Below are 26790 nucleotides of genomic sequence, written 5' to 3' on the forward strand. Positions count from 1 at the left end.
TGTACAAAACATTAGAACTATCATGTTACATAAATCATTACAGATTGTTATGGTTATTATGTTACATATACCATTACAAAAAGTTTTGGTTTATTATGTTGCATACACAGTTACAAAACATTATGGTAACTATGTTGCATACACAGTTACATATTTTGTTGTTGAGTTTAATTTTAGTGGCGTGCGCACAATTGTGCATGTGCCACTTTTTTCTGACTGCACCGCAGTCTGCTAGTTGTTCCTGGGGAAGGGGATGGTGCCACCTCCCCCAGGCTTTTATGGACTCAAGGAACCCTGATAGTTTGGCCTCAGTCTGTGGGTCCATAAAGGTCCCTACAGTTGAATGGTTGGCTGTCATTAGTGGGAAGGAGAGCTCGGGAACGGTCCTGCTTGCTTTACATCGCTAGTTTCTTGTTGCATTTGCCTGGTGTTTCTTGCGATTTTTTTTTTTTTTTAATCGATTTTTTTTTCTTTTTCTTCAAAATGTTCTAAAAGGAGGGGGGATGTTCTATGCTGTTTATAGAGGTTCTTAGTAGAAATCATGTATGAAGAGAGATTTTCAAGGTTATTATGGTATTACTAGTCGAGGTGTTTAGGGTGTGCTTCCTACGTTATGTTATTTATAAGTTTTTAGATATTACCTCTTTAAGTTATTTATTAATTAATGTTTTTAGAGATTGAATGTTATTTATACTTTATTTAGCAAGAGACCGGAGTCCTAGCCGATTACACGGTTCGTTAAGGACATCTAGGACCAGAATCCTAGCTGATTACTCAGTTCGTTAAGGACATCTAGGACATCCGATTTTGCGGTTTCCTTAGTTTTTTTTTAGGTGCTTCGTAAGTGAACTGGTAGAGATGGAAACATCTCACTAAAGGATTTCTGGAGGTTACATATAGGTACAGTGTAACAAACAGTTACATATCATTATGGTAATTATGTTGCATATACCATTACAAAACAGCTATCATGTTACATAAATCATTCCAGATAGTTAAAGTTATCGTGTTACATAAACCGTAACAAAGGTTACAAAAATCGTGTTACATACACCATTTCAAAATGTTATGGCAGTCATGTTATATACAATGTTTTAAAATGTTAGAGTAATCATGTTATATACACCATTTTAAAATGTTATGGCAATCATATTAAATACACCATTTTAAAATGTTATGGCAAGCATGTTATATACAACATTTTAAAATGTTATAGCTATCGTGTTATATACACCATTTCAAAATGTTATGGCAGTCATATTACATACACCATTTCAAAATGTTATGGCAATCATGTTATATACACCGTTTTAAAATGTTAGGCAATCATATTATATACACCATTTTAAAATGCTATGGCAATTGTGTTTCATAAACTATTATAAAAAGTTACGGTAATCATGTTGCATACACCATTGTAAAAATTATCATGTTGTATAACAGTTGGTGTAAGCATGTTATATACACCATTTTAAAATGTTATGGCAGTTCTGTTTCATAAACCGTTATAAAAGGTTATGGTAGTCATGTTGCATACACCATTGTAAAAGGTTTGAATTATCATGTTGTATAACAGTTGGGGTAATCCTGTTACATACACCATTTCCATATGTTGTCATGTTACATAAGCGATTATAAAAGTTAGGGTAACCTTATTGCATTCACTGTTGCCAAAAAATTTAATTATCATGTTGCATAAATCATTACACATAACTGTAGTTAGGGTAATCATCTTGCATATGCCTTTAAAAAGAACAAAAATGTCACATACACCATTACAAAAGTTAGGGTGATCATCTTGCATATACCTTTAAAAAGAACAAAAATGTCACATACACCATTACAAAAGTTAGGGTGATCATGTTGCATATACATATCATTAAAAAGAACTATCATGTTACATACACCAATACAAAAGTTAGGGTGATCATGTTACATATGCCTTTAAAAAGATCTATCATGTCACATACACCATTACAAAAGTTAGGTGATCATTTTGCATATACATACGATGAAAAAGAACTATCATTTTACATAAGGCTTTACAAAAGTTTGGGTAATCATGTTACATAAACCATTTGTTATATAAAGTTATGGTAATCATGTTTCATAAACCATTGTGAAAAATTATGCATTACAGAAGTTAAGGCAATTATGTTGCTTAGATCACTATAAAATTTTAGGGTAATCATGTTACATGTGTATCATTACAAAAAGTTAGGGGGGCCCCCGAGTGGCCGAGTGGTCTAAAGCGCTCTCCGTTACGGATCACTGCCATCTCACCTCTGTCTGCGCCGGTTCGAGTCTCGGATTCAGCCAATGTGGGTATGTGAGAAAGCTTGCCGGTAGCTTCTCATGGGTCGGTGGTTCTTTTCGGGTCTTCCCGGGTTCTTCCTCCACCAATAATACTGGCTGCCATGTATAGCCTATCGTGTGCTGAAGAATGGCGTTAAACCCAACAACAACAACAAAAAGTTAGAGTAATCATTTTACATAAACCATTACAAGAGATAGGTTAATTATGTTACATACTCAATTTCCAAAAATTATGGTAATCATAATAAATGTTCCATTACCATGTTAACTTATCAACAAAAACTGTGCACCCAATTGTGAGCAGCATTGAGTCTGATCTGTCAGGAAATAATGCCCCAGCAGATCACTGTCTATACTGTTTGCATGAGATGAGCAGTAGAATGACCCTGACCAGGATATCATTATAAACTCTTAAGTTTTAGTTTGAGTTGGAGATTCTGTTTTGACCAGTCACAAATGATGTTATTTCTGGAAGCTTATTTGTGATTGGCCAAAAGTTAACACTCAGTCTCAGACTGAAAGCTGAGTTTTATGGTCTTTAGGCCTGAGTTGATAGAACATTTTGCATTGACTGAGTTTTATGGTCTTTAGGCCTGAGTTGATATAACATTTTGCATTGACTGAGTTTTATGGTTTTTAGGCCTGAATTGATAGAACATTTTGCATTGACTGAGTTTTATGGTCTTTAGGCCTGAGTTGATAGAACATTTTGCATTGACTGAGTTTTATGGTTTTTAGGCCTGAGTTGATAGAACATTTTGCATTGGCTGAGCTTACACAGCTTGCAGATGGGTCCACTATAACAAATGAGAGAAGATGGTATTTCTGCCAAATTAAGGTTGTCCACTTTTGTAAAGAAGATAACTACTGATTTGGGGTCCAAAGGTCAAATGTCCCTAGTTGACAGAAGAAATATGGCTTCTGCACAAAAGTTTTTGTTATCTATTTAGAAGACTTTTAAACATTGAGTGAGGGTGCTCTTGTCAAATACTCATTTAACTATTTATAGACAGTCTTTGATATGGTATTGTATCAAAACTTTTCTGTGTAATTACCCTTACTTGGTGACAGATGTTGAGGGATAAAAATAGTGCAAGAAGATACACACTGACCTATACATATTATTTTGTTTTGTGTATATACCCATGCCTATATAAAAATTTGAATTTTTCAAACAATTTAAAAACATTTCACAAGTGATTAATTCTTAATAAATAAATAGGTAAGATTTTGTTTGCTATGGAATTAATTGTAATTATCAGTGATTCATATAAAAGAGTTAGTTCGATAAACAAAAGTTTGATCATTGTAACTAAACCATATTTGTGTTAGAAAGGTCAAGTTTGACCCTCTTAGCCAGGTTGGCCTATTTAGGGGTTGCAGTTCATAATTTATTTGAAAAATGAACATTTAATTAGTCATAGTTTTATTGTTTTAAAATTGGCATTTTTTTTTTTAAACATATCGTGTATAATTGATTTTAAATCCAGTCTAACTGCAAACAACATAGACCCTGATCTGCTGTCACATGGTGCACCAACAGATCTAGGTTGATTTTGTATGTTCTACTGATTACTCCTAACAAACTGCATAAATGGTAAGACCCAGATCTGCCAGCAAATTATGCAGTGGCACATCTGGGTCTGTGCAGTTTGACTTGACTCATAAGTGAATATACATGTACTAGATAAGCTTATCATGCGATGAACAACATACATAATTTTAAATATTTTTAACTTGGGAATTTTGCATCCTGTTTTCATCGAATTTCACCTTGTACATAAAAGCCATGCGTCAATAACTAGACATCTTTTTTTTCTTAAAAAAGATGCAAATTGTAAAGGAGTCTTTATTGAAATAAAGAAATTGAACATTTTCCATTTTTCAGATGGGTCATTTACTGGCATGCTTTATATAGGTCACACCAGTAATTGATTTTTATCTAGATATCATGACATTTTAAATTAGCTCACTGATTTTCTAAATCTGTCTCAGCAGGGACAGCTTTTATCAGTTTGATATTTTCCCAATTAGGTCATAGGTAATCCTAGATTTATAGGTTATAAAGATATTTCATATTAAAATGATTAACTTTATCGCTTTCTGCTAGTACATGCAAAAATGGTGATTTTGTGTATGTTTACATTACTTAATTTGCTAGTATATCATACACAGTCAACTACAGTGGGGTTAGACCTCAAATCTGCTATCATTTTTAAGTGCCAACATATTAGGGTCTATGCTGTTCATTCTATTTATAATTTCAAAGAATGTTGTAGGCCCTTGATCTGTTGGTGTATTATGAGAAGCAGATCTTGGGGGGCCCCGAGTGGCCGAGTGGTCTAAAGCACTCTCCGTTATGGATCTCTGCCATCTCACCTCTGTCTGTGTAGGTTTGAGTCTCGGATTCGGCCAATGTGGGTATGTGAGAAAGCTTGCCAGTAGCTTCTCAAGGGTCGGTGGTTCTTTTCAGGGATTTCCTGGGTTCTTCCTCCACCATTAATACTGGCTGCCATGTATAGCCTATCGTGTGCTGAAAAATGGCATTAAATTCTACAACAACAACAACAGAAGCAGATCTTGACATCTGCTTTTTGATGTGAGATCTATGGTCTTCCTGGTTAAATACAGTTAGTATAACATTTATGATATATTTTTTCCATACTTGTCCTATTGACCTATCAGCACCATCTCCGATAGTGACTGGAGTTATGTCCCTTTCATTAAGGTCAGAGGTAATTTGGGAAAAGCATCAGTTTTTATGTGGGCTGATTTTATAATTCATTAGAATCATAAGTTTAAGGAACTATGCACAAATTCAGTCTCATTTTAAACATAAAATAAATGAATTCTTTAAGTTTTGAATAAATTTTGTATATTAGGTTTTAATTTCCTTTATAACTTTTGATTTTTTTCCAAATGACTTCTGGCCTTTGCAGCTGTTTAGTGCATGAAAAACATAGTCAGTTGCAATGTGTTGATTTGGATACATTTGACACAACCTTGCCTTATTATGAAAGTTGAACAACTTCATTTTCTCTCACAATGGACTGTAACTCCAGCATGAGTCACTTGAAAACTTGGTGATAACTCCAGCCTCAGTCACTTGTACACTTGACAATAACAAAGATAGACACTCAAATAATTGTTGATAACTTGGACATAAATCACTTGCATTCTTGGTGAAACTTGACATCAGTCACTTGTGTACTTGGTGATAACTTGGACATCAATTATGTGCATACTTTGTGATAAATTTGACATCAGTCACTTGATGTGTACTTGTTGATAACTTGGACATCAGTCAGTTGCATACTTGGTGATAGCTTGGACATCAGTCAGTTGCATACTTGGTGATAGCTTGGACATCAGTCACTTGCATACTTGTTGATAACTTGGACATCAATTACTTTTGTTTACTTGGTGAAAACCTTAACATCAGCCATTTGCATACTTGGTGAAAACTTCAACATCAGCTATTTCATGCTTGGAAATAACTTTAACATCATTCACTCACATACTTTGGTGATTATTCCAACAACATTTGCTTGCATCCTTGGCAATAATTGTTGACATCAGTCACTTGCATGCAATTATTCCCATATTCATGGATAACTGTGGCATCAATCACTCGGACATTTGGCAACAATTCCAAATGAATCAGGCAAATTCTTGGTGTTAACTTCAACATCAGTCACTGTTGAAAATTCGTGACAAAAATGGTCACATTTGCAACTAAAAAGTTAAAATTGTCAAGTTAAAATTGTCAATTGGTAGCCTTCTGGTGACCCTTAGAATCATAATTCATCAGTTAGAAAATGACATCAACACTTTCTCATTACAATTATATACTGTGTTTTATGCTAAAAGCGTTTGGTAGAGACAGTTTAATTCATGGAATAGTACCTGTTTGATTGTGAGACCGCTGGTTCCTACATTATGTCACCATCTACACATGTGACTAGTCTAGCTTACGGACTGTATTTAACCAGTCTGCTGTATATCTTATGCAAATAACTTTAAGCTTATGGCACAGATCTGGAAAAATGTGGACATATAAACCAATATGGAACATTTACTTGGCGTTCAGACTGTCAAAAATGTTACACAGAAACAAGTATGAAACATTCAGTTGGCAGTCAAACAGTGGACTTGAAAACCAATATGAAACACGTAGTTGGCAGTCAAACTATTATAAATGTAGATATTTTGACTGGGACTCTTTTAATATACCAGTAAGAAGAAAAGTTAAATTAAGGCCCTTTACCAATGAATTAGAGATGAGACAATATGCAGACAGATTTCTGGGAGAATCTGGAATAAGGACTTTTCATGGCTGGCCTGGTTGAAACAGGTGATAGCTGATGACAGTTCTGTCAGATAGATCTATCTGTACTATTTATAATAACTGCATTCTGTTTTATAATCACTCGTTTTGTTGCCAATTACAAAACCATCACATTTTTATCATCTGCCATTAATTCCCCACTCAGTTGATTTCTGTTTGCAGTATCCAAGGTGACCAAAAGGTTAGGGCTTAACAACTTGAAGTTTGAAATGGCGACTAGAATTATCAATTAAGTTACCCTATTCAACAAAATCATAACATATATACGTTGTTCTTTCCCAAAGTTATATTCCACACAAGGTTACCATCACCGACACATTAATTTTTTTTACTGATCTTTGTATTGCACACCATCACAAAACATTAGTTTCTCTACTGATTGACAGCTTACATATATATATATATATATATATATATATATATATATATATATAATATTGTGAAATATGAGAAATTTGCCATGGGGGAATTAGAATAACCATTGTGTCCAGGTGACATTTGTATAAAGGTGACTATTAGGACTGGTTTGAACTTTGATTCCTGTATTATTTTGTGAATACAGCATCCTGCTGTTAACTCTGTGGTAAAAATGTGAATAAAGAAAACCTACATTTGTCTTCAAACGTACACCAATTAATATACCAGTGTGTCTTAGTATCATCTTTAAATCTATACCTTCTTATTACCTTAAATTTAAATTCATTGGAAATGGGGTCCTGAGTGGCCAAGTGGTCTAAAGATCTCACCGTTATGGATCACTGCCATCTCACCTCTGTCTGCATGGGTTTGAGTCTTGGGTTCAGCTTATGTGGGTATGTGAGAAAGCTTGCCAGTAGCTACTCGTGGGTTTCGGTTCTTTTCGGGGTTTTCCCTGGTTCTTCCTCCTCCATTTATGTAGCCTATCTTGTGCTGAACAATGACGCTTAACCCTATAACAACAACAACAACTGTATTGGAAATACATGTATATGATTTATGGTTAGATTACTTAAAGATATTTATGAAAACATGTTATCATGCAAGGGACCACTCTTATGAATAATTACTTTATTCCTTTTTAATTTGAACAGGGAACATGAGATGGGAGAAACTTAATTACCGAGGTGATCAACCCCCTCATTTGGAGGGTCATACTTTAGTGTCATACAAGGTAAGTTTGACAGAGTTGTCTCCCTTACCACACTATATATTTGTATACCCCACCACTTGAGGCAGTGTACATACTAATCCTCAAGCTTTGATGGAATACAAATCTTATTGGTGCAGCTAGTCATGCAAATTTTGATGAATTTATATGTAACTTAAAAAATAATATGATCCTTCCTTTGCTCTCACAATGTTTGTTAGAGTTATAATCCTTTTTCTCTTTTAGGTGGTGCACTACAGTTTCTTATTTTGCATAGGGTTAGAACTTTAAAGGAAAAGAATTTGCCCAGCTTTTCTCACTGGTTATACTGGCTGTTTAAAAAAGACCTTGTATATCTTAGGTATAGTTCAAAGAACCTTTAATTCCCTTAATTTAGTGTCATACAAGGTAAGTTTGACAGAGTTGTCTCCCTTACCACACTATATATTTGTATACCCCACCACTTGAGGCAGTGTACATACTAATCCTCAAGCTTTGATGGAATACAAATCTTACTGGTGCAGCTAGTCATGCAAATTTTGATGAATTTATATGTAACTTAAAAAATAATATGATCCTTCCTTTGCTCTCACAATGTTTGTTAGAGTTATAATCCTTTTTCTCTTTTAGGTGGTGCACTACAGTTTCTTATTTTGCATAGGGTTAGAACTTTAAAGGAAAAGAATTTGCCCAGCTTTTCTCACTGGTTATACTGGCTGTTTAAAAAAGACCTTGTATATCTTAGGTATAGTTCAAAGAACCTTTAATTCCCTTAATTTCGGTGTATAATTGAGGGGTGTAATATGTTTTATAGAGTATAGAACTTGGCATTACTCCAGATGTGCACCTTTCAGAAAACTGCTAGGTCCACTTGGTCATTTTCACTTCCTAACTGCAGAGGTAAATTGTATTTTAAAAAAAGAGCCGATAGCTTTATTTTACATTTTATATATTTGGTTGTTGTTGTTGTTGTTGTTGTGGGGTTTAACGCCATTTTTCTGCACACGATAGGCTATACATGGCGGCCAGTATTAATGGTGGAGGAAGAACCCTGGAAAGAACCACCGACCCACGAGAAGCTACCGGCAAGCTTTCTCACATACCAACACTGGCTGAATCCTAGACTCGAACTGGCACAGACAGAGGTGAGATGGCAGTGATCCGTAACGGAGAGCGCTTTAGACCACTCAGCCACTCGGGGGCCCCTGTGTATTTGGTAATTCATTCATTGCACTTTCAGAAGCTGGTATTGTCTAGTCTGGCAAAATTCATTTTCCCTATTTTAATAGCTGCTATGGAGAACATACTTTAGACTAAATCAGGCTGATTTTTTTAGCACAAGGAGCAGTCATTTTAGTTAGCAGTGTGCTTACATCATGTACAATTTCCAAAAGTACAATATCCAAAGAAATATCAGCTACATTACATTAATGTAGCATAGAGGTATGCCAACATTCTCTCCAGTGTGCATGTTTTAGATCCAAACAACTTCACGTTGCATATGTCACTCTCTCAATGGTACATACAGTACTGACTGGTGAGTGCCCCCATAGAACTTGGTAAATATTATGATCATCACCTGAAGATGTGCACATTGACAAATCATTCTGCTCTTGCAATTTTTGTTAGAGTTATTGCCCTTATTTTCTTGAAACTTAATGCAGTATATGATACCATCGCCTGCTAATACAACTATTTATACAATGTTTACCTCACATAGCCATCTGTTATAAAATAGAAATATAAAAAGAAAAAATTCTAGAAAGCTCATATTTGAGATATAAAAGCCAGATATTATTTGTGGGATTCTAATGCACACCAGAAGGATGCAAAGTATCTTAGCATTTAGCATATCGGGTTCCTATGAAGGAGTACCAGGTTTGATTCCCTGGGTTAGCTGCCATGTTTTGTCCTTAGGCAAGGGACTTTACTCTAATACCCCAACAAAACCATTCCAAATCTCTTGACAACACATTAAATCAGGCTGAACCCAACCAAAACAAAATGGTGATGTGCTTCTCTGATCCACATTCATAACCAAATTGTACAACAAAACTTAAAAGTCACTAACAACTTAAAATGGTATTAGTCTTGAATTTTTTCCTTTAATTAAAAGAAAAAAACAAACAATTGCCCATTATACTGTTCTTCAGAAGCACTTCCAGATTTAATTAGATTAACCCAGATATTAGATCCTCCTTTTTTCACACTTAATATATTTTCTGATAAAAAAAATAATGTAAAAAACAGAAGAAACAAACAACAGCAAACAAATTCCAGGTATTTTAATGTTGAGGCCTGACCAAATTTCCTTTCATTCATTGGTATCTGTATTTGAGATCATGCTTGTATTGCCATTTCTTCCAGTGTGTTTTAGAGTCAGCTCCAATTTGCTGCAAGTTTTATCGTACAGAGTCAAATTATTTAAGTAATTATACAGAGATTCTATAGTCAACTGTTGTAAAACATTGTGTTGTTGAGCAGTACTGACAAAATCAAAGGAATAAATTTGGATCATGCATCAGTGGTTCACTTTCTGTAAATTGAGGAGGCTAAATTAGCTTGTGTCTTATTCCAACCAGCCAATCCAGTTTTTATTTTAGCATGAAACTGGAAACAACAATGTAGCAACTAAGTGTTCCAAAGTTTTCTTTCCATGGTTTAATGTGAATTTGTTTTTGTACAAGTCATTTACTAAGGTGAATGATAAGGCCTAAATGGGATTTTCATGAAACTTGATAATTATGATTAATACCTGGAGATATGTGTGTATTGACAAATTGTTATTTTTAGAATGAACTTTTTTAATCAGGATAGAGTAACATTGGTAAAATCAACATAAAAAAAAAGATTTATGAGATAGCTTGTGCAGGTTTTGGTCTTACCAATATCACATATAGTATGTAAGTCAGGTAAGCAATCACACCCACTTAGGCCAGTTGTTTTGAGAGTTATTGGCCCTTTTTAAACTGAAGCCTGGTGTAGTGTATGACATATTCTTGTGAACTTGACAAGTCTCACAGTTTTCAGTGGATCACCATAAAACTTTGTTCATGTCCGGTCATCATTTGAAGATGTACATTATGAACATATAAATTTGCTCTGTTATTTCTCTTTATGTCCAGCAGCTGATTGCAGTGTAAGAAATAATCTTCCGAATGCAACTTGTAGTTTATTTGGGCTGTGGTGGTGATCTCAAAATGCACAGTGTTACAAATCTTTGGGCTGTGGTGGTGATCTCAAAATGCACAGTGTTACAAATCGTTGGGCTGTGGTGGTGATCTCAAAATGCACAGTGTTACAAACCTTTGTGCTTCCATAGTTTTTGTAAGTTTTTATTACCCTGTTTGATTTACCTTTCCAGAGGGGGGCTATCTTGGTTCTCTCATAATTTTTGTAGGAGTTATTGCCATTTTTGACTTGCATCTGATTGCAGTGTACATGTATATCAGATTTTTGTGAACATAGCAACTCTTGTATTTTTTGGGTGGAATGCTTGGAAACTTTGGACATATCATGCTTGTCATATCCAAATAGTTGAAAATAAATTTATTTTCTTCATTTCTTTAATTTTTATAAATTGCTCATTTCAGATAATTTGGTGTTAAAAAAATTTCATTTTACAGGAATCACTGAAATTCTTTGAAGATCAAGGCATTAAAAATGGAGGTATATGTTTTATCTGCCTGTGGTAATTCCCCAGTAAACTTAAAAAATATAGATTGTTATTAATAACTTGAGTAATGTGTTATGAAATAAAAGTTCTGTCTTTTAACCATTGCCTTTCAAATCAGTGCTTGTTACTTGTCATGTTTTCTAGCAAACTAATATCAGTAGTACAACTGAAGCAATGGATTATCCATTGAAAGCTTAATAAAATCTTCAAGACTGTCATTAACATTGCTTGGAAATAATGCACACCACATTTTCTGGTCAAGATAAATAATGGCCAGGACTAGCATACCAAACATAACTTATGCTTTCCAATACCAAAAACATCATCAATCTGATCACTTTAATATTCATATTTTGATACCTTTATGGCAGTAAAAAATAAAATAAATAGGGAATCATCAGCATCTGTTTTATGCTTTGTAAATTGAAAGAATTATTATATTAATCTGTTTTCATTTGTCTGCTACATCTTGTAACCAGGAATTACATGGAGTTTTTGTTGCATTCATGATAAGACACTAATATTGGGCTTGTACACGTAGAGTACATTTTCTTCTGTATAAAATTTTGTTCCTTTTTGATGAAAAAATAGTTTTGAGGTAAATAATGTATTTTCAAAACATACGTATTTATGACGATCATCAAAAAGGGTGTGTACATGACCAAAACAAGCAACATCATCTTATTGAGAATAAGCCTATATATAATGATTGGAAATTTGATTCTGAATAAAAGAAAATAACTTATTTGTTTTCTTAAAAGCATTTAATACACTTGGTAGACTTATTATTCTCGGATATCATCACCATACATATACAGATATGTGCAGACACTCACATAATCACCAACACAAAAATAAAAGTCTTTTAAGGTATATTGGATAGCAGAATATAAGCTTAATTAGATACAACCTTGGCCACTGTCAGTAGTTGTGTAGAGGGTTTGAAGGTACTGTATTTCATGTAATTTTTCATGCATGAAAAAATAATTATTAATTTCAGTGTACGAAAAATTATATGTAAAATAAATAATTATCATTTTGTGGTTCTAACCATGTACGAACAAAGGAATTGTACCTGAACAAATTCTGTGGAACACACCCTACTCGACAACCTAATGGTACAAACATACAAAGTAAACGTATATTTTCTGTCTCATTCTGCTCTCAACTCAAGAATCTAATTACAATAAAAAATAAAAGTACTCAAAAAGATTTGTTTTGTTTTTAGTGAATGAGGGAGAGAGAGAGAGGATTGTGTCTCAGTGTGCAAGCTCGTCTGCATTTAGAGCATATGTAGCTGTTGTGTAATGTTGGCAAAATGATTGTCCTACATGTAAGACATATCAAATGTTAATATGTTTTAGTGTGCACAAAAGTCAAATCATAAATGTCAGCATCGAGGTCTTATATGTAGGACTAGCAAAATTATTAAAATGGTTCGAACACGTATTAGTTAAGTGTATTATTTATTGGTAAATTGTATGCAAGGATACGAGTCCACATTATCAAGAAGTTAAGTGCAACTTGTATTTTTACAGGAGCAACAATTTCATTATCAAATTGTAATATAAAAAACAACTTGAAATAACCTTTTAGTTAATGTGCATGAGAGCATGTGTGTGCACATGTGTGTGCACGAGAGAGACAGATAAAAGAAAATTGTCAGTGTACAAGACCGTATTTATTCAGGGCAGTTTTTATATGTAGCTTTTGCAAAGAGAAAAAAGACTGTATTTTGAGTTACCTGACGATAATCCTCATGTATTATGACCCTACTATATTCTGTTATCAATAAACTCCGCTAAATCAACAATTCATTCTTGTTTTAATTACGATGTACATTGTCACAACAAACGATCACATGGCTATGCAGTGTTATTTACACGGTAATTAAACATGCTTAGCACTTTGGTTATTCCAGTTGAAACCAGATTGAGGGCATGAATTGACAGAATAGGTCAAATCAGCGAGGCTGCCAGTAGTGAAATGAGGCTCTCTTTATGGAAATGAAAATCTGTCATGTGCTATTGGAGCTGTTGTCCATACAGAATTTGTTAAAAGGACAAGCGATCATATGCATTACTTGTTATTCGAACTCGCTAGTAAAGATAATAGAGGGGTATATCGTTGAATAGATTTGCAATAAAATGTTCATTATATAAGTCACAACAGAATAAACACTTTAAAGATAGTTTATGTATTTGTACAAATCAATTTAATAGAGTCAGTGACTTTCAAAATTACGATAGAAAATGACGGGTTTTATATTTTACGTTTGTATGACTATAATGAAACAATAAGAATAGTTGACCAAGAGTCTGTTTTCACTTTATCATGTACTGAGATGTAATTTATGTTGCATAAGAAAACATCAAAGGGCTTCCGAACTCATTTTCAAATGCACATAGTGTTTTGTTTCGGTGATGAGCTTTATAAGGAGAACTAGATATTGTAATGACAATAAGAGTGCTTATGCATCAATCATTGTATTTTCTCACCAGCAACTAATTATTAATTTTTGTAAAAACAAAATGACAATATGGTATTATTGATCTTTTTTACAAATGTAAATCTTAGTAGAAATTTTATGTCCAATACTTTAATGGATTTTTCACAAAATACAAAGTGATATGAACGAAAAATTATAATGCATTTGAATAATTATGATTTTGATAACTGGGTTATGTATGAAAAATGTAAGGGTTAAAAAAATACATGAAATATGGCAATGCAGGTGTCATTAGTGTTCATCTTTGCTCTCACTAGAGACTGTGATAATAGTTGGCCTAGTGGTTAGAGCATCCATCTCGGAAGCGTGAGGTTGTGGGTTCATACTGCGGTTGAGTCATACCAAAGACTAACAAAAATGGTACTAACAGCTGCCTCACTAGGTAAAGAACACATTAAACCTAATTCATTATATACTGTAAAGTCATTAATATTTGTGAGGATAAAATTTTATGACTTGGGAACAAATGGCTGATTTCTAGGGATAGAATTTTATGGGTCCACACTGTTTGCTATACTATTCTTCCAGAGTACTATCTTTCATGATGGATTTAGTTTTTTTTATGTATTTGCTACCCTTGAAATTAACAAAGTTGAGTCATGCCTGAATATTTCTGATTCAACAGCATTGTTACATGTTGATTTCTTACAGTTACAGATGTTTTATCAATTTGGTGTCAGTTGTGTACGTAACAATTATAATATCCACAGTTGGCAGTTTTGCTCCAGACTCATTATCTTAAACAATACTAGAATAATCTTTTCCCTGCATTAATGCTAAAGTTTGTACATAATAAAAAATTATCTGTGGTGGCATTGAAACATTTGCATGTACTATAATAGCCTCATTGTCTTTTAAACAGTTTTACATTATTTTGATTTTTTTAATGCTCAGTACAATTAATTTCACACATCTAAACATTTGATTTTTCAGGATGAAAGAGGTAAGACTTAGTTACTGTCAATAGGATATGAAAATTGGTTTGTTTAAATATGGATAATGTGGAAAATGGGTTCACATTTTTTTGTAGGTCATTTTGAATTTTTATAAATTATTTGGCATGTTAATAACACGTTTGACACACAATAGCCATCGTTCATCATCACTATCATCATCAGCAGCAGCAACAGCACCATCATAATCATCATGTCTCTGATCATCAGTAATAATCAGCATAGACCTGACAACTGCCACCATTGGGTTGATGACAACCAGTATCACCACAGTTTTCACCAGCACACCACCATCATCACCATCATTGGTGGCACTCTACAGTTTCGTATTTCGCATAGTTAGGATTTTAAAGAAAAAGAATTTCCCTGGCTTTCCTCACTGGTTATACTGGCTGTTTAGAAAAGACCTTGTATATCTTAGGTATAATTCAAAGAACCTTTAATTCCCTTTATTTTGGTGTATGATTGATGGGTGTACTATGGGTTATAGAGTATACAGCTTGGCCTTACTTCAGATGTGCACCTTTCAAAAAAGTGCTAGCTCTACTTGGTCATTTTCACTTCCTGAACTTCAGAGAAAAATTGTATAAAAAAGAGCTGATAACTTTTTTTACATTTTATATATTTGGTAATTCATTCATTGCACTTTCAGAAGCTGGTATTGTCTAGTCTGGCAACATTCATTTTCCCTGTTTTAATGACTGCTGTGTATAGTTCTACTTTAGACTAATTCAGGCTGATTTTTTAACTCAAGTGAGCAGTCATTTTAGTTAGTAGTGTGCTTAAATCATGTAAAATTTTCAAAAGTACAATATCCAAAGAAATATCATCCACATTACATTAATGTAGCATAGAGGTATGCCAACATTCTCTCCATTGTGCATGTTTTAAATGCGAACTACTTCACCTTACATATGTCACTCTCTCAAAAGTACATATTAACTGGAGGGGCCCGAGTGGCCGAGTGGTCTAAAGCGCTCTCCGTTACGGATCACTGCCATCTCACCTCTGTCTGCGTGGGTTCGAGTCTCAGATTCAGCCAATGTGGGTATGTGAGAAAGCTTGCCAGTAGCTTCTCGTGGGTCGGTTGTTCTTTCTGGGGTTTTCCCGGGTTCTTCCTCCACCATTAATACTGGCCGCCATGTATAGCCTATCGTGTGCTGAAAAATGGCTTTAAACCCTACAAAAACAAACAAACAAACATATTAACTGGTGAGTGCCCCCATTGGTAGCAACGTAGTTGTTTTTACTACATTTCTGGTGTTGGAGGTGTAATGATAAGCTCTTGTTTTTAGATACCATGTTGATTGCTGTCAGGAGGTGTCTTAAAATTGAGGTCCGTTGTATTGTTTATTTTGAAGTAGGCAGGAATTAAAATATTGGAAAAGTACGCTACCAATTGGACAAGGATATTATTAAAGATTTGTCTTCTTCATCCTCGAGCTATTTATTGAGAAAAAGTGGGTCCTTTAAGTGCAAACAAGAGCTTGCCAATTTTTCTGAAAGGAGGATAAAGTTATGACAGATTTTATTTGACAGCATTACTTTAAAATCTTTGAAAAAGGGACAAATTTACATGAAGAGCTGTGCATCAGGGAATACAATTCCTGCTTTGTTTTATGATCTGTTATGATTAACTTTCATAAAACTATTTAAAACATATTTAGATTGTATTATGATCATATTATAATCACAGTAGTCCTTTACTAATAGGTCCTTAACTATACTACTAACCCAACTAGAACTTTGGCTAACCCATTTGTAACTTTGGCTAACCCATTTATAACTTTGGCTAACCCATTTATAACTTTGGCATAGTCATAGGTTCCATTAAATTGGTTTACTTTTCTATTTGCTCTCAGTTTATTTCACATAACTGTATGATGAAAAATTCAATGAATTTTTGGAGTTACATATGTTTAAATGCATCTATACAAGACTGTTATATTTGTAAGTTTCTTTTAGAAATATTAAAATTAGACAATGCAAATATTCGACACTGATGACACAGTTTTTACTGTAATTGACTGTTATAGAAAGCAGAAAAGAACGTTGTGCAGTCCTTTTGCTTGAGAGCTTCCGTTTCATTTGAAACGCAAATAAGTTTACAGTGTTAAGGACCCCATGGCAATAATCAGATTAGAAATTATAAATTGATGAATGAAATTACTAAATTTTGTGCATTTTTTATTTCCTTGATGCTTTCTATTTTTAAATTGGTATGGGGGTACAAACTAATGCAGGAGTGTGTGAATAATATAGTAGGTACTGGAATACTGTTAACATACTATTCTATCCAGAAACCTGAAACGTGGTGACTGAATGCACCTTGATGAGCAATACACCTTCATTAGATAATACAGTCTGTATTTTGTTTTGCTGACTTGGGTTGTATTTTGTGTTCATTTGTCAGTCATTGTTTATGCCATAATTTAGAAATTGATACGTGATTCTATTAGCACTACAAGAAGCTGTCCATGACCTGTATTTCATCTTTCATTGACTTGGTTAAGTTTTAGTTTGAAGCACAATATGCAAGCCTAAGTCATGACATATTGCATTCTAAGTTCATTCTTGGTTCTATTCATGCTAGTATGTATCATGAAACTTTAGTACTACACTATTACAGTCAAGAAAGTCATTGTGATGTATTTTTTGTTTTACAAGTATAAGTGAAGTATTTGTGTTTAGTTAACAATCAAATTGATGATTGGATAAATAAAATCCCACTTGTCCAGTTAGGAGATACTAAAAACTTTTAGGGGCCCTGAGTGGCCAAGTGGTCTAAAGCGCTCTCTGTTACGGATCACTGCCATCTCACCTCTGTCTGTGTGGGTTCAAGTCTAGGATTCGGCCAGTGTGGGTATGTGAGAAAGCTTGCCAGTAGCTTCTCGTGGGTCGGTTGTTCTTCCCGGGGTTTTCCCAGGTTCTTCCTCCACCATTAATAGTGGCCGCCATGCATAGCCTATCATGTGCTGAAAAATGGCGTTAAATCCCATAACAACAACAACAACTAAAAACTTTTACTTCCCCCAGAGTACTTACTAAACCATTTATTGTAGAAATATGAAACCTGATGATGTTAAGGACCTAAAATTTGATTGTGTGAAAATTTGTTTTGCAGAACCTATTCTGTGACCCTTCTAACAGCAGTGGCAAGTAATTACAAATTTGAACTAGTATGCTCTCTTTCTGGTAACTTATTAGTATTGAAGAATGAGATCCCATTTTTGTATGAATTTGATAAAAATAAATGGGAAACAAACTTCTAGCATAAAGTATGGACCTTCAGTGAACAGATCAGTATTCTTAATAAAACAGCCTTTCATATAGTGAGAAACACTTGGCTCTGAATCAGAACTCTGCCAGATGAGTGATTTCAAAATTCTCTTGATCACTGGAAATTATCATTAACCATTTTGAGCTGGCTATAGACATCCTAGCTTAGACAGTGTGCCTTTCTAACCATTGCAGTTGGAAGTGGGAATAAATATGTTTATTCATTAGTTAATTTCCATATTTATTTCTTTAAATTGTATTTTATGTTAGGTTACTGCAATCAGTATAACTTGGTATGGGTCATGTGAAAGAGTAAGTATTATAACAGCAGATTGCTTGCATTTCATCTAAGGCCTTACCTTGAGTGACCAGTCAGGATAAAAGTATACTGAGCTTGACCTATGCTTGTATTCATGGTCATGCTCACTGCTAATCCAGGGTTACTCAAAACCTGTGACTTCATTGTAAAATCTGGCTTCTTGGAGTGGACTATGATAATAGGTTTTGAAACTTAATAACAAATATCTTATCTTTTTTTACAGTTAAACCCTGAATTTTATCTCTGCTTTGATATCATAGAAAAAAATATTCTTTTTTATTGTTTGATGTCTTTTATGCCGTATCACAGAGTCCAGCATTTCATAGGTCCAAATTTATTTCTTGGAAGATAATTAATATTTACAATGTCTGCTGGAGGCTGCTCAAAAGGTATCACTACATAATTGAGCTCTTAAGCTGTCATGAAATCCTATTGTAATCCAGAAGAAAATCATTAATATTTTTTAAGCGGGTTGTCCATGGAGATGGCAAAACCATGTAGATTATTGCTTGTGTTCAACAGAAAGCAGCATTTAAGCCTAAACAAAAAATAAAATGTTTATTGAGATCAGCCTGTTGACTTATGTATAGGATGACAAAGCATGGAGGTGTAATATAGCCAGTTCTAGGATAGTCACTTGAAATAAAAACTCAGTTTTTTATTCATGTGCAGCTATTTCCATATACATGTAAGATAACTTATGCTGATTTATATTTATGTGTTATGTCCCAGTAAGCAGATAACATGAGATAATCTTGATGCATCTGAATTTATAAATGATGCACTGGATTTCATATTTTAAAATATGTAGAAAATTTAAGGAACTTGATATAGTGATAACTTGATCAGCGTAATAAGTAAGCATCCTAGATACATTAATAGCTAATTGTTTTGTACCATTAAATGAAATACATACATAAATCAATTATTGGTGTGTACTTGAAAATGTAATGATGAAAAATATAGCCTTCTCATTTTCAAAGGTGGAAAATATCAGATCTAGACAAAAGAGTTATTTCTTACATTTATGCCTCCAGTAATCATTCATTGTCACTTGGATGCATAGCATTTATTTTAAACTTCCTTTGGAAGCAAACAAAACTTGCCTGCTGTCACGCTATGTTTACTTCACCCTTTGGATATTGCTGTGGTATGAATGGGACACAGATTTGATTGGACAATGACACAATACTTCTTTTATTGTATGATTGGTCCTAAATAAAAATGGTTCTGTCCAGACATCATTTATGCCCTATGTAATGGCCATCTTGAAAATCTTTTTAGTGCTACTATTCCAGAATGGATGGTCATGTCAACAAGGGGTTTTCACTAAAAGACTTTTATGATGTCTACTTGGCTCTAAATGAAAATGGTACCAATCTGATGTTCAGTATGGCTGCAGTGGTGGCCATCTTTAAAATTGTTGTCACTACTACTCCTGAATGGAAAAAGTCATATTGACAAAACAATTTCTATTAAGTCTAGTTGATCCCACCTGAAAGTGGTGCTGCCTGGACATTCAGTATAACCACTACATTGACCATCTCAAAAGTCTTGTGTTTGCTGCTCTGTTTGAATGGATGGTCATATCAACATGTTTTTTTTTCACTAAAAGACTTCTTACGATGTCATATTGGTCTGAAATAAAACTATCCCAATTTGACACTGAATATAGCCACTACAGCAGCCATCTTGAAAATCTTGTTATTGCTATTCCTTCTGAACAGATAGTCATATAATTTGTATGATGTCTATTTAGTATTAACTACAAGTTGTACCAATCTGACATCCATTATGGCCACCATGCCAGCTATCTTGACAATTTTGTTACAGCTACTCCTTCGAAATGGAAAGTCATGTCAACACGGGCTTTCACCAGAAGATTCACTATGATATCTAGTATAGTCCTTAATGAAAATTGTGCCAATCTGACTTAAAATATGACGGGCAATGAACATATTAAAAAATCTTCTATTTCTCTTGAATGGACAGTCATGTCAGTTTCACGTTTTCACTTAAAGACTTCTAATGGTGTCCAGTTTGCCTTAAATGAAAATGGAGCCAATCTCACATTCAGTATGTGTGGCTGTTACAGTGGTAGATGTGAAAATCTTATAACTGAAGAATATCATAGACAATTTTAGCACTTGGTAGTTAAATAGAAAAAAATGGTCCTATCTTAAATTCATGGGAAAAAATTTGGATAATGGAGCATCAGTATGTTATTATGTATGGTAAGTGAATACGTTTGCTTAGACTTTACATTTGTCACATATGACATCATAATTTGACACTCCATTTTGGCTGCTGTCTTGTTAGGTCATTTATACTCTGAAGTAAATGCATCCAAACTTTACAGATACAGAAAAAGTAAAAATTAAGTAGGTGCAACTTTTCACATCTCTTCAGTGTGTATGTGTGACTATTCTAATTGAGCCAATGTATTTGTTTTGCATCTCATTGTAGTTCCCAACAAAATCATTATTTATTTTCTCTTATTTCACCTGAAGATATGCAGAACTGTGAAAAATGTTACTTGCATTCAGCACAAAGCATCATTAAGTATAAACAGAAAGTAAGATCTTTACTGAGTTGTTCACTCTCTTGGCTTTTGTGTAGGATGATAGCATACAGCTGTGATTTGTACTGGCTCATAAAGGTCATTTGCAATCAAAATATTATCTACTTCACTCAGATGCGGCTATTCCAGAAAATGAAGTATTACATAATTATGTTGATTTTGTGATATACAGTGTCCAAGTTAGTGCCAAATGAAAATAAGATAGTCTTGGTATATCTGAACTTATAACTAATACTCTGGCTTTCATGAAAAATGTAGAAAATTAGGGAAATATATAAGAAACATAATTGGTATAGTAATGAAAATAAATTTGAAATAGAGATAGGCTATGCAATCATTAATTACAACCTGGCTTTCTATCTTCCAGAGTGTGTTGTTGCTGTTTGGTGGGGAGTTTGGTGATGGTCTTACTGAGTCATCCCTATGGATAATCAACCCAGGTAAGGTCACTTGTCTTGACTGCATAATTACCTAGTCAGTCATAATGGAGGTGGTGAGTTTGGTGATGGTCTTTCTGAGTCATCCCTATGGATAATCAACCCAGGTAAGGTCATTTGTCTTGACTGCATAATTACCTAGTCAATCATAATGGAGGTGGGAAGTTTGGCAATGGTCTTACTGAGTCATCCCTATGGATAATCAACCCAGGTAAGGTCGCTTGTCTCTATTGCATAATTACCTAGTCAGTCATAATGGAAGTGGGAAGTTTGGCAGTTGTCTTACTGAGTCATCCCTATGGATAATCAACCCAGGTAAGATCACTTGTCTTGATTGCATAATTACCTAGTCAGTCATAATGGAGGTGGGGTGTTAAGCAGAATAATTCAAGAATTATTTGATGGAATTCAGTAAATGATTGTAAGAATAAGGACAGCGATACAAAAAATTTTGGTCAACTTTTGGAGCTTCTTATAAGTAAGTAGTGGAGTATTGCCATAATTAATACTGGGAAGAAGAAAAAGCACAGTATTTTTCCCATGATAAGGCCAGGCGGATGGCACAATACATTTTTCAACAAGTATCAGTGGGCTTATTTTCAGACAGTGTTGTCTGTGGTAAATAATTTGTTGCCAATTTGTTCAAGGGTATGTACTTACCATCAAGCATGGTCTTTTCATCAGATAAATATGGTATGTGATTTGAATGATGATATAGTTGTCATCCCATAAAAAGAAGTAACCAAACTTCAACTTTTCTCAGTGGTGAGTAGAGTACTGTATATAAGAATTCTTGGCATATGAGGAAATGCAGGCAGGTTTTTTCTTTTCTTGTTTGGGTCTGCTTCTTGTTCTGCAAAGTGTCTTAATAGTTTCAACAATTTACTTCTGAAATGGACATTCAGTTGCTTTCATTTTGAGTATTTCAGCAGGCCCAAGGTAGATCAACTGTATAATTTTCTCTGACAGGAGTCTTTTAAGAACAATGAAATCTGGATGCCAGTAACTGATTTTTTATAGAAGCTACTAAATTGTTTACAAGAATGTATTACATGAATGAGAATATAGTTCCCCTCTTTATAAGGTCCCTCTCAAGAGATGCAGCCCCTTAGTGAGAAGCCACTATATTCTTATCATCTAGAACTTATCCCTCTTTTAAAACAATCTTTCAGTTTCAGAATTGATGGTCTTAGAACAGGTGGACATATAAGAAAATTACAATATGGTCTTATAAGACAGGGGACTACTGCATAAATAAATTACACTATGGTCTTATAAGATAGAGGACTACTGCATATGTAAATTACAATATGGTCTTATAAGATGGAGGTTTACGGCATAAGTAAATTACACTATGGTCTTATAAGATAGGGGACTACTGCATAAGTAAATTATAAGTAAATTACACTATGATCTTATAAAATGGAGGATTACTGCATAAGTAAATTACACTAACGTCTTATGAAATGGAGGATTACTGCATAAGTAAATTACACTATGGTCTTATAAGATAGGGGACTACTGCATAAGTAAATTACACTATGGTCTTATAAAATGGAGGATTACTGTTTAAGTAAATTACATTATGGTCTTGTAAGATAGGGGACTACTTCATAAGTAAATTACACTATTGTCTTATAAAATGGAGGACTACTGCATAAGTAAATTACACTATGGTCTTGTAAAATAGGGGACTACTGCATAAGTAAATTACACTATGGTCTTATAAGACAAGGGACTAGTGCATAAGTAAATTAAAAGAGACCAAATAAATCCATCAATCTATTAATCAAAAAATACACTGCATAAGTAAATTATGATCAGACATTTTTAATATTTTCTTCTTTGGGTACCTTGGACTTTGATTTCAGCCAGGAGTTGCAAATGCATGGTGCAAGTACAGGCATATATAAATATATTGCATGTGTTCTTTGATTAATAAATTGATGGATTTGTTTGGTCCCTTTTAATATCTGGCTTAGTATCTTTCCCTGTTTTATCTGTCTAATTATTAAGTGTATTAATATATGTGTTAAATGTGCAGAACTTCAGAAATATATTCATGAAAAGAATGTATTTACTTTCCCTTGCAGATCTGGAATACATCAGAAAAATCTGTCTTGATCCAGGATGTGAGAGGCCATGTGTCCGTAGATACCATAGTGCAGTCATTTATAATGGTTGCATGTATGTGTATGGTGGATTTGTTGATATTAAAGGATCCAGCTCAGAACTGTGGACTTATCATTTAGGTATGTAACAAAATGATATTGTAGATGTTGTTATTGTTGTTATCATTGAAATAGATGAAAAAAATAGATGAAATGCCATGTTTTCTGATGCCAAGGTAGCACTGGCACATTTTGCATTTTTTTCCAAGAGGCAGTTCTTTTCAGTGTCTCTCATTATTTACAGATACCAATAATGCATGATTTCATGTTGCATGAAGAAGGGGATGATGTTAGTGCAGAAACATTTGTCTTATCTGGGTTTGAGGATATATTTGTCCTATCTGGGTTTGAGGTTGTATTTGTCCTATCTGGGTGTGAGATTATATGGTTTAACCTAGCTCTGTTGGTACTATATATACTTGCTTATAAGTCGAGTCCAACTGCAAACTGCACAGACTCAGATCTGCTGTTGCATAAGACTTTAATTGTAGTGACAAATGTGACATAACATAGTATTACGTCTTTTTGTACATGGATTTAAAGGGTTATATAAGGTGTTCACAGTATCCAGGATTATGCAGTAGCAGATTTTATTATACCAAATAACCTCTTGATGTTTTCATTTATGACATTTAGCAAATATTAGTTAGACTTTGCATAAAAAATTTTAACGAGAATATTTGTTCCCTTTCATTTTGTAAAAGACTATATATTGTACAGTTTGACTGAAATGGTTGAAATTGGGCAACTGAAAGTGCCATTGAATGCTTTTACCCAATATTTTTCAATAAATGCTTGGAATTTAGCATCTGCCAATAAAACTGATAGTAATGATGTCCAGAAAGTCAGTAATTTGTTTTAGTTAAATCATGCTTATCTTGTAATAATTTAATTTCTTGCTTCATTACTGTTTCCAGCAATCAGATTGGCAAGACCCTTTTGAAGTTTTTAGCTAATACCTGAATAAACTGAAAAAAAATTTTAATATTTTATCCCTGCTTACTGGTACTGTTTGTTCTGTCATTTGTATTTACTGGTACTATTTGTTCTGGGGCCCTTAGTGGTCTAAAGCGCTCTCCATTATGGTTCACTGCCATCTCACCTCTGTCTGCGTGGGTTCGAATCTCAGATTCAGCCAATGTGGGTATGTGAGAAAGCTTGCCAGTAGCTTCTCGTGGGTCGGTTGTTCTTTCTGGGGTTTTCCCGGGTTCTTCCTCCACCATTAATACTGGCCGCCATGTATAGCCTATCATGTGCTGAAAAATGGCATTAAACCCTACAACAACATCAACAACTATTTGTTCTGTCATTTGTATTTACTGGTACTATTTTTTCTGTCATTTGTATGTACTGGTACTATTTGTTCTATCATTTGTATTTATTGGCACTACTTTTTTGGCATTTGTATTTACTGGTACTATTTGTTCTGTCATTTTGTATTTACTGGTGCTATTTGTTCTGTCATTTGTATTTACTGGCACTACTTTTTTTGGCATTTGCATAGATGTTTAATAAGTGTAAAGTATTTGTATTCATTGTCATTTTGACAGTGTTGATTTTCATTAAGAACAAGGGCAGTGTGATCACATCATGTTTACAGAATTTAATATATAATGTATTTAATATATAATGTTCTGTATAGAGAAAAACAAAAATACAACAAAAATTATTATACTTTATAAGACTTTGAGAATATAAAGCTGATAGTTGGAGCAATTAATATTGTAGATAATCATCACCCAGAGAGAGAAAATGAGAGAGGGTCAGGCCCTGACATTCCAAATGCTCAGCCAAGTTGCATTCAAACATGTAGTTAAGCAGCAGAGGGGGCGAACCCTACAACTTTTAGGAAGCCTCCAAATGCCGAAATAAACCCTTTATGGAGGGCTAACCCTACGCCGTTGTAAACACAGTTGTCACCGTTGTTGCTGCGTTTTGTTGTCGTCGCCCCCTCTGCTGTTCTCTATAAAACCAATTTATCCAAAAATTTTATCAAACCCAACACCGCTATAAATTAAAAATTACTTATACCAAATAATGGTACACTCAGAATCTTACACAGCTAGGCTGTCTAGGGAGCGAGAAGAAGCACTTAAAAAATATATCCTGGTGAAGAAAAAGTTTAAAAAAGATGTGCAATTACAACAACAAGCACAAGTTGAATACGCAGCTGAAGCAAAGGAGTTATTTAAGTCTGTCACTGCAGTCACTGAAAAGGTTTTAACTGCTGTCAGGGTCCCCGAAGAAGGAAAAAGTCTTATTCAAGTATTAAGAGAAGAATCCGCTACGCAATTTGATATAAAAAAAGTGACTGATCTCCGAGAAAGATTTACCGAAGAGGGTATAAGAAGAATCGAGGAAATTAATTTGACGGATGCCCGCAGTAGGTTTGATTTTGGTAGGTTTGCCGCCGAAAGTCATCAGCGTAGAGATCAATTTTTAAAACCCGAGTATATCAAGAATGTAAAGAAAGATACTTGGGGTGATTGGTTGTATAAAATAGCTACAAATAATTACACCATAGACAAAACGGATGTTGGTTATCCATTTTTTACTAACGGAATGAAAGAATATACTAAAGAAAAGAAAGAACTGCAGGAAGAAAAACAGCAAGAAAAACAGCAACAAAAGGAAAGAAAACTAGAACAGCAGCAAGAAAAACAGCGACAAAAGGAAGAAAAACAAGAACAGCAACAAAAAGAAAGGGAGGAAGAAAAACAACAGCGACAAAAAGAGAAGGAAGAAAAAAAAACAGAAAAAAAACCCCTACGACTCTTTCACTTCCTGCGCCGTCAGAGAAGAAATCACAACAAAAAAAAACAAAGCACCAGAAAAAACAATAGTAGTACCACACACAGACGTACCTGATACATCTTTGTTGCCAACTTTTGATTTATTATTTGGCTCACAAGCATCACCTCCCTCCATTTCCCCAACGATGACTCCGCAACAAACATCACCCTCCCCAGTTATTCCTCCTCAAGCTCCGCCATGGCCTCGAATTCAACTATATGGTAAAAAAAACTCGAGATCCCGTTCGTACTGATACCTTGCGGGGACAACTCTGGGGTCGGG

At 34.2% G+C, this 26790-nt stretch overlaps 1 protein-coding gene across 2 annotated transcripts in view; it reads left to right on the plus strand.

Annotated features, from left to right (window-relative positions):
* LOC149779339 (uncharacterized) overlaps window positions 1–26790 on the plus strand; it is a 76213-nt gene that overhangs the window by 17762 nt on the left and 31661 nt on the right. For both annotated transcript variants that reach the window (XM_089939955.1, XM_089939956.1), the window contains exons 3-5: window positions 7735–7814; window positions 21475–21547; window positions 23638–23796. In XM_089939955.1, coding sequence (XP_089796081.1) covers window positions 7735–7814; window positions 21475–21547; window positions 23638–23796 — 312 coding nt within the window. The remainder of the gene's footprint in view (window positions 1–7734; window positions 7815–21474; window positions 21548–23637; window positions 23797–26790) is intronic.

The sequence above is a fragment of the Sinohyriopsis cumingii genome, chromosome 17, assembly GCF_028554795.1.
Source record: "Sinohyriopsis cumingii isolate HCF-2022 chromosome 17, ASM2855479v2, whole genome shotgun sequence".
Taxonomy (NCBI): Eukaryota; Metazoa; Mollusca; class Bivalvia; order Unionida; family Unionidae; genus Sinohyriopsis; species Sinohyriopsis cumingii.